This window comes from Anolis sagrei, chromosome 1 (genome assembly GCF_037176765.1).
Source record: "Anolis sagrei isolate rAnoSag1 chromosome 1, rAnoSag1.mat, whole genome shotgun sequence".
In the NCBI taxonomy this organism is placed as follows: Eukaryota; Metazoa; Chordata; class Lepidosauria; order Squamata; family Dactyloidae; genus Anolis; species Anolis sagrei.
The window spans coordinates 169,030,300-169,049,198 of NC_090021.1; the positions used below are offsets into that span (position 1 = coordinate 169,030,300).

The 18,899-nt window shown below is 37.2% G+C and overlaps 1 protein-coding gene across 3 annotated transcripts in view; it reads left to right on the top strand.

Annotated features, from left to right (window-relative positions):
- Positions 1–18,899, top strand: part of CCNYL1 (cyclin Y like 1) — a 47,387-nt gene that overhangs the window by 20,327 nt on the left and 8,161 nt on the right. The window contains exons 2-8 of one of the 3 annotated variants that reach the window (XM_060782636.2): positions 1,580–1,654; positions 2,598–2,632; positions 6,177–6,277; positions 9,576–9,611; positions 12,380–12,431; positions 13,078–13,197; positions 16,269–16,435. In XM_060782636.2, coding sequence (XP_060638619.1) covers positions 1,580–1,654; positions 2,598–2,632; positions 6,177–6,277; positions 9,576–9,611; positions 12,380–12,431; positions 13,078–13,197; positions 16,269–16,435 — 586 coding nt within the window. Of the gene's footprint in view, positions 1–1,579; positions 1,655–2,597; positions 2,633–6,176; positions 6,278–9,575; positions 9,612–12,379; positions 12,432–13,077; positions 13,198–16,268; positions 16,436–18,899 lie in introns of those variants that run through there. The other 2 variants (XM_060782645.2, XM_060782654.2) reach the window with 2 other exon arrangements.

Below are 18,899 nucleotides of genomic sequence, written 5' to 3' on the forward strand. Positions count from 1 at the left end.
TGACTTGGACAGTATGTATCTGAGCATTGCATTGTATTACAGAATGCATTGTATTTGACCTCATCTTCAACATTTTTTTCTTTAAAATTTGCTACATATATCGTTAACATGTTCACAGCTTCACACACATGGTGAGATTTTTGCTTCACTATGTGTACTGGATTGAACATAAAGAAGGAAAGGTAGGATTGAGAGTAGGAAAGAAAGGTAAATTGGAAATAGCAGTACAGATTCACTAGAATGGGCATATTGTAAAAAGAACTTTGGGTTAAAAAAGTAATCCTGACCTGAGATGACTTCACAACAAAGTACATGTGGGGTTGTTTTCCTGTGAATCACAAAGTGATCATTCATATTTGTTGAATCTAAATCCAACTTTGGTGATTCACTGTGAAATGTGTTCAATACTATTCATAATTAACACCTTGAAGTTCATGAAGATATCTTGCAAACTTTTTATCAAAAACAATGGTGGCCATATTCAGAAAAACTAATGGACATTCCTTATACTGGGCTGCATGACATGATTATTAGTTATAAATATGTGTGGAGTATTACTAGGTCCCTAGCAGGCTTGGTGTGTATGTCATAAAACCACAGGCTAGGCACAATTTGTTTGTTTATTTATTTATTTATTTATTTGCTTCATTTATACCCCGCCTTTCTCTCCCCCTTGGGGGACTCAAGGCAGCTTACAACTCTGGCAAGATTCAATGCCGCTTAAAACAAAATCATAAAACATATCCCATCAACTAAAACAATTAAAACAGTCAAGTGAATAAAGACATAGAATAATAACAGATTAAAAACAGATTAAAACATATAAAGTGCATGGTATAATTCTTCCATAATCCTTGCCCATAATCCTTATTCAGACTGTGTTGAAACCATAATAGCTTATTCTTCAAACACTTGAGTACAGAGCCATGTCTAAGTTTTTTTTTCTGAAAACCAGAAGAGACAGGGCCTGCCTGATGTCACTGGGGAGGGAATGCTGGGGGAGGCACTACTGAGAAGGCCCTGTCTCTCGTTCCCACCAATTGTGCTTGCAAAGGGGATGGGACCGAGATCAGTTTCTTCCCAACCGATCTTGAAGCTCTTGTTGGCTCATAGGAGGAAATGCATTCGAACAGGTAAGTTGCACGATTAGGGCTTTATAGGCCAAGACCAGCACTTTGAATTGGATTCGGTAGCAAACTGGCACCCAGAGTTCAGCTCCTACTGAATTCAGACATCATACAAGTCTGAAACTGGACAATCCAAAGGTTGTCCAGTTTATCCCATTTATAGCAGGAGCAGTTGAGCAGCATGCTTGTGCATGCTGCCTCTCCGCTGGTAAGTCGAGACTTTAGCTTAACATGACGCCTTCATGAACTACTGGTTTGTATACAAAATATGTCATAGGTGCTAATGATCATCTGTTGAGGAAAGTGGTATGGGATCTCTAGGAATGAAGTTACTTGACTTGACTCTGAATGTTTATGGTCGATGACTGCTTCTTTGGGGAGGTTTGAATTTTGTGTCCCCCCACCCCCCAAAAAAGATATACCTGAGTAGTGTTTCATATTATTTGTTTCAGATTTAGCATTGGAGTCAAATCCATCTGACCATCCTCGAGCAAGCACAATTTTCTTGAGCAAATCCCAAACAGATGGTAAGAAAACTTTTTCTCTCTTGAAAAGGGAGGGGAGAATAGCTTGCATATTTAGATCTTAATTGAGAAATAGTTACAGATTGAATTTTATTTGTATGAAATATTTTCCGTTTCAACATTTTAACTCAGGTTTGGGAGATGTTGAACTTCCAGTACTAGCCTTTGACTGTGCTAGCTAGCATTGCTGGAACTTGCAGTCCAACAGCATCAGGGAGGCCACATTATTCCCATATGTGCTCCAGATAGCGCAGCTCCAAACAGCAGTTATTTTAGTAGTATAAATGTTCCAATTTTGCTTGGATCATCCCAGACTAGCACATTAATACTTAATTATGATACTATTGAATGACCACATTTATGCAAAATTGCTATCACCGGGTGAGGTCTTGTCTGTCAGCTCCAGCTTCCCATGCAGGGACATGAGAGAAACCTCCCACAGGATGGTAACACATCCAGGCGTCTCCTGGGCAATGTCTCTGCAGACGGCCAATTCTCTCACACCAGAAGCGACTTGCAGTTTCTCAAGTCACTTCTGACACAATTTAAAAAAAAAACCTTTCCCACAGTCTGGTGTTTATGGATATCTCTTTTACAAGCTTTTGTGAGGAATATTTTTTTGATTGAGTAAATCCAATGACCCATGAGTTCCTTCACATGCATTCCAATCCTAACAGTCCAATGTCGAGTATGCTATTGTTGGATTGAGTGACATTCATTGTCTGTAATTTATTTCAATATTTCAAATGCAAGTTCCCGGCGATATACCAACCTTGAACAGATGAACTATTGAACTGTTACTGGATAAATCATAGATATCCATGTCAGGGTTGAATGTATACTAGAGAGAAAAAACTCTTAGCAAATGAAAGCATAGTATATTTTATAATGTCATCTATTTAGAAATTTGAGTATTCTCTGATAGAAATCCTTTCTCCCTTTTCAGTGAGAGAGAAGAGGAAAAGCAACCACATTAACCATGTACGTATATAAAATAGATATGAAAAGTGTAAGTAAAAGCATGTCAGCTAGTTTTATAAAGGATACAGCAGCATCTTCTTTCACAAATTTAATCTGAATTGCTGTTTTTGAAATCAGTGGGATTTAAGGGTATAGTCATGATAAGGATGTGGTTTATATTGCTCAGTAAAAGAAAAGTAATCCTCAATATCCATGCTGAATAGAATTGAAGCTGTTTAAAAATACACAGCCATGGTTTAAAAACCCATAGGTTTTTTTCTTCTATTTTGTACATGCTGTACTAAGAGAACTAAAAAATTGATGATTTTCTTGGCAAAAATTAGCAATTAGAGCTCAAAATACTATAGACTGGAGAATTGATAGGATTTTTTGCTCAGAATGATGAAATTATTCACTGCATAGGGAAAACGAGGTTACTCTGCCTGTTAAAAATCCTCTTTTCTCCCAGTCCTCTAGAGCACAGTATCAGGTTCAGTAGTTAGCTGCTTTGTAGTATCTAGGCTTAGACACATATATGGAAGTTGGGATTATTGAAGCTATTGAATTTAAATACATCTTTTACAAGTGAGCAGGAAATCATTATCCCATATGATTATAACTTTGATGGGCTAGAGCATTCATGTGTACTTTCATGACAGCTAAAGGAATAGGCTCACTTGTGATTAACAGGAGTAGCGACATTGAATAACTTTATAATACCACTTCTATATGAGTTCTGCCAGCAAACATTGATAAAGCAAATAATCTGCCCTACTGTTACTGATGAGTTTAAAGTACACTATGCCATCAAAGTCGAGTGGCGGGGGAAAGTTCTCTAGATGCAAATAATAATAATAATCCCAGGTGACAGCAGGATTGCAGAGAAACAACTGGAAAAGCTGACACGATATGAGGATTTAAAAATCGAATTGCAAAGACTCTGGCACAAGCCAGTCAAGGTGGTCCCAGTGGTGATCAGCACACTGGGTGCAGTGCCTAAAGACCTTGGCCTGCACTTAAACACAATCGGCACTGACAAAATTACCATCTGCCAGCTGCAGAAGGCCACCTTACTGGGATCTGCATGCATTATTCGCCGATACATCACACAGTCCTAGACACTTAGGAAGTGTCAGACATGTGATCCAATTCAACAGCCAGCAGAGTGTCTGCTGTGGACTCATCTTGTTGTGTTTCAAATAATAATAATAATAATAATTTTTATTTCTTATCTGCTTCTCCATGGTTCAAGGTGGGTTACAGAACAATGAAAACACATAAGCACAGCAAAAACACCACAAATACACATATTAAAACATACCTCTATGAAAGTTACACACCAAAACATAGCTTTATTAAATACACAAAACAGAGATTAAACAAAGGACACACAATTAGGCAGAGGGCTGGCCATGTTACGTTTCCAACAGACCACCCAGTATCAGCCCACTGTTAGGTACTCTGAAGAATGCTAGACTTTAGTAAAAGGATATTAAAAAGTATCTTACCTTCAGCAAGGGTGCATTTCCTAAATTAGGTAATATATATTACATATGCCTTAACAGTTAGTGAAGCTAGCAACAGTCTCCTGCTTTGTAACTAAAGATTCAATAAGCTCTCCAGTGTAAATGGTCTATTAAAAAAAAAACCTCCATGAGACTGAAGTAAAGTACCTTCTGTTTTAAGATACCTACTGCTGGTTTTCAGAATGACTTGATTGAAAGACAAAATTTGTAGGGTTAAAAAAGTGTCCTTAGGGTAGTGGTTCTCATCCTGTGGGTCCCCAAGTGTTTTGACCTTTAACTCCCAGAAATCCCAGCCAGTTTACCAGCTGTCAATATTTCTGGGAGTTGAAGGCCAAGATATCTGTAGTGTGTGTTGATACAGTTTCCCTGTTCTCAGTAATTTGTACACGTTATTGTAAGTGGGAATATATTAAGTTTTGTTCACGTGCTTCTCAGGTTATCTTATGTTGAGAGAACAGGGTTTTTTTCTGTAATGTGGCAACAGCCTGTAACATATATCTGTCCATTGACTATAACTGTTACAGTAGAGTCTTGCTTATCCATCCTTCTCTCATCCAACGTTCTCTATTATCCAGCGCAGTCTGCCTCCCGCCCGGAATAATGTCCAGGGTGGGAGAATGAAAGAACCCTTGTCTGTTTTGATGCTAAATTCGTAACTACAGTAATTACTACATAATGTTGCTGTGTATTGAATTGCCTTTTCTGTCGATTTGTTGTAAAACATGTTTTACTGCTTAATTTGTAAAGTTGTAACATAATTTAATGTTTAACAGGCTTTTTCTTAATCCCTCCTTATTATCCAACATTTTTGCTTATCCAATGTTCTACTGGCCCATTTATGTTGGATAAGTGAGACTCTACTGTATTTTCATTTTTCCAGGGAATACCCTTTGAGTAATATGATCTGATATTCCCTGTGAGGTCAAATTAGAATTAGTGTTAAATGTTACCTTCTCGTGTTATTTCACTTTTCAAAATAGCTGCAAGTGAGCCCTGATGCAAGTTAAGACTGGGAGATTTAGCTCCCATCTCCCATGATCTTTTCTATTTCAAAATTCCATTCAATTTGTTGTAATAACATTCTTGTATTTGCTGAGTATTTTCCAGAAATGGCACAGTAGGGAAAATTATATCTCCCTTTTATTCGTTGATTCATATTAGCCTCTCTTGCCAGCTATTTTAAAGCAGCAAAAGCAGACATACAATGATAACTTGAAATACTAATAAGTTTATATGTATTACTATATGTAATTTTAACTTTAGAGTTCCAAGTCACCTTTCAATGTTTTGATCAATGTCTCTGTTTGCCAATTCTTATTTTTTCCATGTGTCACTCTTGTCAAATAGACTATATATGCAATAGCTGTGTGAATAAATGGGTGTATAGAAATGCTGGGAATTTGGCATTTTGGTGCCTAAAAGCTTGGTTTCTTATGTAGATATCTGTATTCCAGTATGCTGCTGTTGATCTTTGCCTGTCACACTATTGGTTTTCAATCCACTCATTAAGAATCCATCTCTGGTATTCCATTGTTTTCTTAAATAACATTGTATACACCGGAGGTCCTCAAACTTTTTAAACAGAGGGCCAGGTCACAGTCCCACAAACTGTGTTGGAGGGCTGGATTATAATTTGAAAAAAAAAAGTGAATGAATACCTATGCATACTGCACATACCTTATTTGTAGTACAAAAACCACTTAAAACGATACAATAATTAAAATGAAGAACAATTTTAACAAATATAAACTTAATAGTATTTTAATGGGAAGTGTGGGCCTGGTTTTGGCTGATGAGATAGGGTTGTTGTTGTTGTTGCTGCTGCTGCTGTGTGCTTTCAAGTCATTTCAGACTTAGGTTGACCTTGAGTGAGGGCCGAGTAAATGACCTTGGAGGGCCGTATCCCGCCCCCAGGCCTTAGTTTGAGGACCCCTGGTATACACAATTATTACATATGTAGCATTGGGTGTGCATGCTGACTAAACCCAGAACTCACAGGTTTCAAAACAATTTTTAAAAACTTTTCCCACTCCTTATAGGTTTCCCCAGGGCAGCTTACAAAAAAATACAGTTCATGTTCAACAATATTTATAGATGACAGCACAGTCAGCCAGCCTAATCTTAGGAGCACAATAAAATGGTAAGTACCACTGGCTCTTGAGATGATCCAGTATTCTCTGAGCAAAACTAGTTGGAAATGCTAAATCCTGATTTGTATTTAAGATGAGCAGGAAAATCTCTCCTACCATCCTTCTAAAGAAAGCAATAAACAAAACAGTTATGTGAAGCTCTGGGTCATGTATAAAAATGACTTTCATGTAAGATACGCAGAACTAGTTCATTTTGGGCACTGATGTTGGTCTGCCATCTAGTGGTGCCAAGTTAGCTCTGACTGAGTTGATTCCAAAATTTTCTGAATAAAGAAAGTTAACTAAAATTTAGCACTTTATAAAATTTGTTGATGTCCTGGCTATCTGTATTTTTGGTCTATTTGTTGCCCCAGTGAAAATTTGTAGTTGAATAAGTCTTTATCCTTGCTCTTGTCTTTGATCCTCTGTATAAGACACCTTTCATTTAATGTAAGTTTTCTTCAAAATGTTTAAATGGAAATGATAGGTTAGGAAGAAATAAGGGGAAAAGCTTATTCTTGTATACACAAGGAACAATTCCATTCCTTCAAGTAACTGAATGTTATCCTTGGGTAAGCTGATAAAATTATCTAACGCAGTATTTCTCAACCTGTGGACCCCAGATGTTTTGCTATACATCTCTCAGAAATCCCAGCCAGTTTACCAGTTGATAGGATTTCTGAGAGTTGAAGGCCAAAACATCTAGGGACTGACAGGTTGAGAACCACTGTTCTAATGCTTGAAACTATATAATTGGGGATAACTCATTCTGAATATGAAACAAAAACCTGATTTTTTTCTGATGATACAATTAGATCATGTTTATTCAGATATCTCAGGGGCAGAGAAAGTGTGGATTGCAGGCTGCACATTGTCTCTTTATTTCCCTGCCAATTTTTACAAGTCCCCCAACCTTCAGAATCTGATTTAAAAATGTCTTGACTTCCAGACAGACAGACAAAAAATAATATTATCTCCAACCCTCCAAACCATTCCATAACCTCACCCCTTCAAATACCTTCATTTTTCCTGTTTCTCATCCAGAAGGATGTTTGGCAGTGACAGAACTTCACTTCCAGTCACTATCTTGGAGGAGAAACTGGTATTTTGGCATGCTTGGGGTGGATGTGGCTTGGGGCTGGTATTTGAGATGAAAACTGGTACCTGGCATTCTGTTGTTGTCTACTCTAAAAATATCTTGGATGTGTGATTTGGACCTATAATATGGACTATTTCACAGAGTATGTTTCCTATAGGAAAAAATTGAGTCTCAGCACATATCTTCACCACAGCCATATGCGTCTTTTCAACTGTGTCATGTATGAATCATGGCACAGTTGTGCCAAAGAAGCAATATTCAGGGTTGAGTGCTTGAAGTAACCTTCCTTTCCTCCACTTTGACAGAGTTTTGAAACTAACTTACATACAGTTCTCTTGGGCAATTGACTAGAGCAGTGGTTCTCAATCTGTGGATCCGCAAGTGTTTTAGCCTACAACTTCAAGAAATCCAGCTGTTAGGCTTTCTCGGAGTTGAAGGCCAAAACATCTGGGAACCCACAGGTTTAGAACCAATTGACTAGAGGTTTTGAACCAGCTGCTCCCCCATACACCCCATCACTGTAGAAGTAATGAAATTGTACTATAGATCATTATTTTGTTTAGAACAAAATTTCAACCTTCCAGACAAATGAAAACTTCCATAGAATACCATACTTCAGGATATTTTCTGTCTTCAGTAAGAATTCCAGTGTAATGCAAGGTATAAAAATGCCCTGTGTGCAGAGGATTGTTTATAAGCTTAGTGTGGATCCTTTATTCACAGATTCAATGCCCATGTTTTCACTTCACCATGCTGCAAAAATCCCCCCCCCCTTCTCCCTCTCTCTTTGTGCGTCTCTTTAGGTTCTCCAGTACAATTTTATATTATTCTTCTGGCCCAGGTATAGATAAAATACAGGGTTGTTTGTTATCCACAGTTCTAGGTATCCACAATGCTGTGTGAATTCTGGAATGTGTCCCCAGTGGGTACAGGGGTCATATTATATAGAAGCAAGGATATCGTGTGATATGCACACACACCTGAAGCCAGAAGCACAAGTTCATATTAGGCAGAAATGTTTATTATCTTTTTAAAAACTCTTTAACATAGCAGGTATCTGGAATGTAGGAGTGTTGTTTCTTATTCTTTGGTGGCAATGTCATAAAACCTTTACCTTGTAGATCTGGCTCTAAAAGAACTCTGCAACAAAACATGACTCTAAGAGACTGATATTTCCCATCTGCCTGCCTGCCCAAGAGTTAAAGAGCTTTGTCACAGAGTACTTTAGACTCTTGTAGCTCAACAACCATACAGAACAATCTGCTTCAATGCAGGGCAAGCTGCTTAAGGGATAATTCCATGCCAATAGATTTAGCCCATTTATAGGTGATGCCCTACTAGAAGTTAACCCCAACTTATATTCCCCGAAGAAGACAACTCCATTGTGTGTGAATGTTCTCAGACCTTTTACATGGGAATGGAAGGAAAGTTGACTATCCACAGTTAGTGAATGGTGATCACTCTTTTCTTCACAGATTCTTAGTATGAAGTATATTATTATGAACCATACACTGTTGCATTTAATAATACTAAGCCAAGTTACCTCTCCCTTTCCCCCCTACTCTAAAAGGGGGGGAAAGGGAGAAGTAACTTGGCTTAGTCACATGACCTCTGAACTTTAACATTGTCAACATTAAGTTGCAAGCATGTTCACTGATTTGCTTAGATCATTACCTAGTGGCTTGGACTAGGAAGAGGTGCAATTATCATTAGATCACTCTTATAGTAAAAATGAGTAAGTGGTTAGAGGATTTTGTCGGAGTTCAACAGCAAGCTTGATACACAGTATATCTGGATTTCCTCTCGACTCAACAGTCCCACCTCTGGTGGCTTCATCTCCAGCTTACCTACGCAAACTAAATTCATTGACCTTTTATAATGAGATCATACCTCTTTATTAAATCTGTGGGAGTCTTGTTTGATCTAATTGTGAAACCTTTCACTCTTACTTTGCTTAGCCATTAATACCAGTGTCAAAAGTTTTATGGTAGCATTTTAACATTCATAGATTCATTTGCATTTTAATATTAATAAATGCTTTAGAATTTTGGGTGAATGTGAGCCTTAGGGGAAAAGATATGGAAACAAATGTCCCCAATGTGGATTTTGTTATAAAAATCTGTTTTTATTCCTAACAGCAATCTTGTATCAAAATGGAGTCTGTAGAACCACTTACAATGAAATGCCTTTTTTCCCCCTTCTCCTCACAGTGTTACATTAGCAATATACTATCACATAAAGAACAGGTGAGCACTTTTAGAAATTGTTGTTGTAATATCATTACAGTGATGTTATTTATAATTTCAGCACCACTTCCTGAATTAGAGTTGTAGCTGAAATGTGAATCAATTGTGCTAAACTGGAGTGGAATCAGTCATTTTTAAAACGATTTGTATGAGTTCATATCTAAACATAGAAAGAGGGGCATTCTGTGAAATTGAAAACATTGGGTTCCTAGAGATAAAATGTGTTCAGCAGCTGGCTTGTAAATGAATGGTTTTTCTACTTTGAGATGGGACTAATGTCTGCCTATTCAAAAATCTTGAGTATTTTTAAATTCGGCTTGCCATTCAAATCATATATAATTTTAACAATAAGTTTTTACTAAAATAATTTAACTGGATGTAATTATAATTTCTCACCCAGAATCCATGCCTCTGCCAGATACCATTTAGTTCAGTGTGTTTTTCTATGTAAATTAAAAGTGTCAATTTGAATAATTTCACTCTGTTTAACAACACGGACATTTCACCTCCTCCAAGAGAAAATAACTGCCAAAACTTGTTCTAACCTTGTTCTCTGTGTTATTCTTGTGAGAATGTGGATAAGGCAAAAAGAGCGAAGGCGAAAAAAGCAACTCTAGAAAAAGGAAAAGAAGACAAAATGGTCATGTGCCTAAATTTCGAAACTTTTCCTGTAGACCAGGTTATAACAGTAAAGCCATGTAAATGATAGTCTCGTTGTACCTTGCCATAAGACCATATCATAGAATCATAGAATCATAGAGTTGGAAGAGATCTTGTGATAAATGGCAGGATATAAATATTTCAATAAATAAATAGTTCTTTTGAGCTGAAGGGTACCATTATTGTTGAAATATATGAAAAAAGCATCACAGGCAAACATGAAAATAGACCTTTTGAAAAACTGGCCATTTGTTCTCAGAATCTTGTTTTGAGTTCATCAGTCCTGCAATGTTCTATTATGTCTTAATTTATGATTAAAGAGCTCTGGATATTGGGAAAATGAGGAAAAGAGGCAAATTCGTAATGGATAGTATGTGATTTTATATTTACTGCCTTAAAAAAAAAAGCTTTCTCCAAAAGTAGATTGAAACCGCCATCTTCTGTTGCTTTATGTGCAATAGCTTTGTAAACTGACCTGGGAGAGAAGTGTTGCAAATACCAGCTTCTTTAGGATGCATTTAACAGCAGGAGATTAGTGTTAAATATAGCTCTCTGGGAATGAAGGAACTACTTTAAAGACAGGACCCACAGCACTCATGATGAATTAGAGCTTAGGCTGGTTTCTTTGACTTCTTAAACATCCACATGAAGTTTTGCAATATCTTTCATTTGTGAAAATGGGTTTTAAAATGTATCTGAGAGAGGCATTTGTGGAAATTAAATGCCATGGCAAGTTGAATGGTCAGGTAGATCTAGAGCAGTGGTTCTCATCCTGGGGTTCTCAGATGTTTTTGGCCTACAACTCCCAGAAATCCTAACAGCTGGTAAACTGGCTGGGATTTCTGGGAATTGTAGGCCAAAAACATCTGGGGACCCCAGGTTGAGAACCACTGATCTAGAGTACCATGAGAGGAAGGCCCTTTGCACAATTTCTGCTCTCATGCAATGCCCTTTGCCCAATGTTTGCCCTTCTCCCCTAATTGCAGCCCCGCATTCTTTTAAGAAAGGCTTTGGAACAACAGGCAGCAGTTTGTAGTAAAGCTCAAGTCAGGCTACAACTCTCACCATTTCTCACATTGGCTATGATGTGTCGGACTATTTGGACTTACAGTTCAACTCTGCAGAGTTACCTGGTTTCTACCCCCGCCCCCCCCCCCCCCCCAGCTTTTGAATGCCCCATGCTTGCTATTCTTCACTTTCCCGCCTTCCTAATTTTGCCACCACTTTCATGTTTCGTGCAAAGCCCGTATTTTACTCGCATGAAATGGCCTTTCAAATAAGTCTACAAAGGTTTTACATCCACACAAAATATATGTTAGGGTCATTTGTGGCATATATAGTGATATAAGAAGGATGTAAGGAATGTGGATTGCTATTCCACTTTATAAACATCTTTGTCACTCGTCTCATTGAAGTAAGTATCTCTTGCAACTAGGGTATGATTACTAACATATCTAAAATAACAGGATCCAAAATGAAAGCAAGGCTTCACTTTGGCTTAACAAAAAGGCAGTATCAATATATGCAGTAAATAAATGATCTAATCATTTCTTACATGTTTTTTGTGCCATTGTTTGTCAATGAGATATTTCATTAACCCCATATTATGGTGGGGCAGCTTTTGTTGGAAGGTGTTTTTTATCTAGCATTGATCAATCAACTGGAGTTCTCTTCTAAAACAAACGCCAAGTCCCTTACAGGAAGGTTAAGGGACTGTATGACTCCTCAAATGTTTTGGGATTGTAGCTCCATCATCTCTCACTTTTAAGTGTGCTGGTTTGGTCTGAAGGATGTTGCAGTCTGTCAGTACATGGAAGACTGAAGAGATTACATGTTACTGCATTACACTGTCTAGACTGCAATATCTTGAAATCAACAAAACTTGATGGCAGATTCTGAAAACTACAAAATGTATTTTATTTTATTTTTAAATTTCAATTTCACAATTTTTGTTTTAACCAGAGGAATACAAAAGCAAACAGGGTACAGATTGTGGGCATATGCCACTCATAGGGTGTAGTCCTCAGATTGAGCTAGGTGGAAACTGCAAATGTGTATATTGGTAAAATCTTGATAGCATCAGTAATATGTATCTTTATGTGTTGCAGGGATTCAGATAGATCACTGGATATTTTTGATGAGAAGTCCCATCCACTCACGGTAAATCTGATTGTTGTCTTAGTCTGACTTGATTTAATGTAAGCAATTGCATTGTTACTCTTGACATGTAATACCTACCTATTCAAGTTTGCTTGTAAGGTAAGCCAGGATTGTAGAAAAAAAATAAGAGAAGATTCCTGGCTTTTAGTTTCTCCTGATAATGCTTCAGACTGTATCCGCTCAGACAGATTTTTTAATTCCTGGATTGAAGATCTGATGTTACAGAATGGTGACCTTAGACTTTTAGTTCTGTGCTTGGTTCTGCCTTTGTTCCTTTTGAGGAAGACATCTGGGATTATATTTAATCATGCTGGGGAAACTGTGCAGTACTTCTAGAATCCAAAAAGCTTATTCATGCATATGGAGGTAGTTGTCATTTCCTCCTCCTGGTGACACCCCGCCATGCAACTTTGGGATATATCTCTTTCCCCTCCCTTTTCCCACCTAATGTGGAAGTGGGTTGCAGTAGAAAGAGATGATGCTTAAAAGATTATGAATGCTCTCAATCCTTAGGTTCCAGTTATCATATGTAACTGATTTAAATCAATCCATGCAGAATATTTTCACATCACTAATAGCATAATGCTCTCTCTGCATGTTCAGTCAAATCTCAACCCTGCTGTATTTACATTATGTTATGTTTCAGCGTGAAGAAGTTCCAGATGACTACTTTAAGCATGACCCTGATCACAAGCACATCTATCGCTTTGTACGTACCCTTTTTAGTGCAGCGCAGCTGACAGCTGAATGTGCAATAGTGACACTGGTAAGTCTTGCATCATTGCTGCCATCTGGTGTTTAATGTTTGAAAATGAAGTCTCATATCTTCAGTATTTCTTGTACTAGACTTAACAAATAGTAAAATATCTACGGTACTTGATGACGGTTTGGCTAAAGATAATTAAGATTGAAGCCCACTTTGAACATTAAAAGTATTTCTGGTGCATCATTGTACCTTATATTATATTTTTATATAGGAAATATATACAATTTCACTGATGCTTGTACTGAAGTTTTCATGTTCAATAAATAAAACACAAGCCCATTACACATACTTAATGATAATACTCCAATTTTCTTGTAATACCTAAGTGGAAAAGAAATATATTCATTCAGTCTTTGACTATTTCTTTTTCCTATGACCACTCCAATAGTTTTTTGTAAATTTTAGCAGTGGTTTTATTTTGTGGTTGCATTATCTTGTCCCATAGGATCTCCTTTTCCATAAAAACCTCTTTTCTTGTCAGTACTGTAATATTCTCTAATTTGTCTGTATTGGAATAATGAAATGTGGTTGTACCTTTCATTTAATTCTTCTTGTGTCTTTAGTATAAAATTCCCATTCTGATTCTTTATAATTTCTTTGTACAAGGACCATAGTTCCCCTCCTATTTCCCTCCTTTGGCATGCTTCCAATGGGTTGATCCATAACGGGGTTTTGTTGTAGAAATAGTCTTGTATTTTTCCCATACTTTGATCAGGGCCGCTCTAACAAAATGATTTGTAATTTTTTTGTCTTTTTTTTCCTGTTGTACCAGACATAGGCATGCTACCCATATCTGAGACTGAACCCTTCCAGTGTCAATAGTTTTAAGGGTTGTCCAGTCTCTCACCCAATCCAGAGCGCATACCTCATACTACAGTTTTAGATTGGGGAGCTCTGGCCCTCTTCTAGTCTTTTTGTTGGTGAGATTCATAAATTTTATTCTTGCTTTTCCCCCTAGCCAAATTAATCTTGATATATCTGAATTCCAGACATATAAAGTGGTAAAGTGGGCAGTATATAGGACACACCATTAGGTTAAGTGATTGCAAAAAGATATGGAACACCAAACTAAAATATACGTATTCATATGAATTAAAGGAGAATTGGTTTAAAATGCAGTATCAATGGTACCTCACACTGGAAAAATTTGTGAAATATTATAAAAATTCAGATGCTAAATGCTAGAAATGCAAAACTGAAAAAGGTACCTTCACATGTGGAACTGCACTAAAGTAAGAAAGTATTGGAGAATAATCCATGATACTATCCAGAACATTTTACAAGAACAAATAAATTTTAAACCAGAATACCTCCTCCTCGGAATTACAGACAAATAACTGGAAAAAATAAGGACATCCTATGTACGTATCTAACAACGACAGCAAGAATTGTATTCGCGAGACATTGGAAAACAGAAGAAATCCCGACCAAACAAGAATGGATGACAAAAATGATAGAGATTATAAAAATGGACTTACTAACACAACAAATACCCCACAACCAAAACAGAACTAGAAAAGAGACAAAATGATAAGATATATGACATAAGAAAATATGAAGATCTTACTACAAAGTGAGAAAATAGGGAACTAACATTCCTTGGAAGCAACCAAGAATTAGTAAGACAAAAGGCAACAAAGATACCCATTGAATCCAGCCCACAAGCAAGACGAAGGAAGACTTATAATCCCTTCCCTACCCCTATACCTAACCCCACACTCCCTCCTCTCCTCAAAAACCCATCCCTGAAGCCCCCCATCACACTCCCATTTTCCCCACATGCTTACCCACTCCTCCCCCATACCCATTGCCTTTATCTTACTTTCTTTTCTTAAAAAAATACAATTATTTTAAAAAATGAAATATATTCATTTGCATCTTCTTGTGTCAGAACACTTGCGCATAAAAGTCCATGCTTTATAAACAGTAACATTTATTATTTAATGGTGATTAAGGGCCTCTCTTAAATTTTTATAAATACAGTGGACCTGCTAGATAAGATTTGCAGTTACCATGGATCATCACACCTCATATTAGTAAATAACATGAATGTGGTCACGCCAATGTGTACATACTGAGGTTGCTGCCATTTAATAACATGGGATGTGATGATTTGCAATTTTTTGTATTTGTGCGGAGTTTAAGCAGATCAAGCAAGCCCACTTATGTTTATTTCTACCATTGTACCTTTTGGTGATTCTTGTGGAATTATGAGCAGATTAGAGCAATCAAGAATTTCTTATGGACTACTTATTTTTATTCCAGTGTAAACAACAGAAGTGTCTTCTGGCCCCTAAAAGTGCGACAAATTTATGACATAATTTGTTGACAGCCAAAATCCATGGGAATTCTTAAGAAACAACACCCTAAAGATCAGAAATCACAACTAAGGGAAAATATGGTATTTGAAACACTAAATAGTGCTACCACTAGCTGGCAGTGTTTCTCCAGAAAAGGAAGCGGAGTTAAACTATCAGGCTGAGCATCCCTTATTCAAAATGTTGGAACCAGAAATGTTCCATATTATTTTGGAATACTTACACATACATAATATGATATCTTGGAGATGGGATCCAAGTCTTTAAATACCTTTTTTTTGTGTCAGGAGTGACTTGAGAAACTGCAAGTCTTTTCTGGTGTGAGAGAATTGGCTGTCTGTAAGGACATTGGCCGGGGGACGCCTGGATGTTTTGATGTTTTACCATCCTTGTGGTAGGCTTCTCTCATGTCCCCGCATGGAGAGCTGGAGCTGACAGAGGGCGCTCATATGTGCTCTCCCCGGATTCAAACCTACGACCTGTCAGTCTTCAGTCCTGCCGGCACAAGGGTTTAACTCATTGCACTACCAGGGGCTCCAAGTCTTTAAATAAAATTCATTGAAGTTCCATATATAACATATGCACATTGCTGTTTCAGAAATTTATTTATATTAAGTAACTTTAGTTCAATCTATTTGGATTGATTCAAAACAAAAACCTTGCCTGTAGACAAATATGGTGAACAAAATCTCTGTGTTGCATAGATAAAATGAAATTATGAAGATATGCAAATAAGCTTTTTTTTCTCTGCAGGTTTACTTGGAAAGGCTTTTAACCTATGCAGAGATTGACATCTGCCCAAGTAATTGGAAAAGAATAGTTCTAGGTGCTATACTGCTGGCTTCGAAAGTGTGGGATGATCAGGCCGTATGGAATGTGGATTACTGCCAAATTCTGAAGGATATTACAGTGGAAGACATGTAAGTTGCATTTATTGGTTAAATTTGTTTCTCTGTATCTTTGCTGGATTATATTTACTAGAAATGTAGTATTTTTAGGACAGTATACAATTCTCCATTGTATATTTAGCACAATAAATCTGTGCTTTTCCCTTTAATGACTCTTGTTCTCATCCTTTTTAATGCTTGTAACTAATGGTGGGAATTCATTCTTTTTCATTTATATTATTCAGCTATGAGTGCTAAATAACTATTGTTGAAGGTCAATGCAGGCAGTTTCAGCAGTTCACATAAAAAATTACCGACAATGTACAGGGTTAGTCAAAATGCATAGGCCAAACATACATACAATTGTATGTATGTTTGGCCTATGCATTTTGACTAACCCTGTATATTACTCTTTCAGCCTTGTGTACTTACAAGGCTGAAAGACACTGAGAAATCAGTGTTTTTATGAGAAATCGGTCATCCTATCTCTGACTTTTTCTTAACCTTTTTAGAAGTTCTGAGGTATTCTTAGAATTACATAAACTCGTCCCTGTGTCTGTTGGCACCATTTCCCCTGCTACCCATTCCCTACCTTACTTCATTCTTTCCCATCTTGCTCTTGCCTTCAATAAAATATTCCATCTAAACTGGAATGTAGCTTTTTTTTTAAACACTTCTTTAGGTTAGTAGAAAAAACAAAAATCTCAACTTTGATTAATTTCAGTCTAATGGCATTCTTGTTTAAATGTTTCAGCAAAATGTGAAAAATGTGTTAACTAAAGCTATATAGAACTGCAGTGGCCTCCTTCGTATGTAACATGTAAACAGATTTTCATGCAGAGAGGCTTTCCTCCCTTCTGAAGCCCCCCTTTACAGCAATTAAGATAGGTTGGGGAAACTGAATTATGGGTTACGTGCATCCACCAGGGGCTTTTTGCAACTCATCAAATTCTCTGTCCCCAAATTAGGAATGTAGAACAAAAATAGCCACAAATTAACCAATATAAAATACAATCCACGGAGCTATAACATTTCCAGAAATGTTGTGACCATGTGGGAAAAACATTTTTGAAAACCCTGAAATTTGGGCAGCGCTAGCGTTCCACAGGAATTCAGCTAAGCTGAGTAAAGAAAATGACTGGAATAAGGGCAGCCATGGAGTCTCATCCTTTAGTAAGGGCACTGCTTTAGGAGTCGAGGAAATGGAAGCAGCAAACACATGGATGGCACTGACTTGGTCCCTGTTTGTATCTGTTCTGTGTGTATCCATGCCTTCGACTTAGGTACCCCCATGAATTCTTAGGCACAGAATACTAGGATGGTTTGTTTGATCAATATCTTGTTGCTGAAGCATAACCACTCCAGGCAAGGCAAGTACTCACCCGTTGCTTTAGAAAAAGTATTTCCAGTTATATTCATAATCTACCTTATTTATTTTTTTCTTCTTGCCTCATCCAGGAAATGCCTTTTTCCTTCCATCTTTCTCTGGGCTATATTTCTTCCCCATCATGGATTTTTTTGACAAAATTTGTTCATGGGTGTTTGTCATTGCCTTCCTCTGAAGCTGAAAGTATGACTTGTCCAATGTCAACTAGTGGGTTTCTGGGCCTGATCAGGGAATTCAGCCCAAGTTTGCAGACTCCTTATCTAACACTCAAAGTACTACACCTCTCTAGCTAAGCTTAATTGCCTATTTTATAAAAAGAAGTTAAATAAAAAGTCATTCATAGTTCCGGGGAGGTGGACCGGGGGGGAATCTTGCACATATCATACCTAATTAGTATCTTGAAGTATAGACATTTTCAACAACATTTTAAGGCCTACCTGGATAAGGTTAAAAATATAAAGTAGGAAATTTAGAAAAGGAGAAATAGAATTTTCCTCTGACTACAGATTTCATTTGTATTTCACTTTTGATTCTGTGATGAGAAATCTGAACCAAGAGGAAACTGTAACGCTCGATTTGCTAAACGTTTTAAAATACTTGTCTTAATGAAGTGTTGTAAGAATAGGGAAACTCTTCTAGCTGTGCATCTGGTAATCCTGTAGATTACAGTGAATATACAAGAGGGAACATGCTGTTCATTCTTGGGCTACGCGTCATGGCAAATATGGCAAGGCTAATACAAGGGGCCTTTTTGCTTTTCCGAGGCTTTAAACCCCTATTAATAGACTTGTTAATCTCATAAAGCATTGTATTTTTTATACAATTAAAATGTATTAGTGAGGTCTGCGCAAAAAGGGGGAAATGAATGCATGATCAGCTGATCATCAAAACATCATCTGATTTGCATTTCTATACGCTTCATGGCCATATGAGCAGGAAATTAATTCTGGCTGTGGATTTAATGGAACCCTAGTCCATCTTGCAAGGGAAAACACACAAAGCTTCTATTCTCATTGAGACTAGCTGGCTAGATCATTGATTCTTCTTTGTTACCAAGCTCTGCAACTGAACTACGTTTTTTAAAAGAATTGGTTGGCTGCTGTCCCCAGG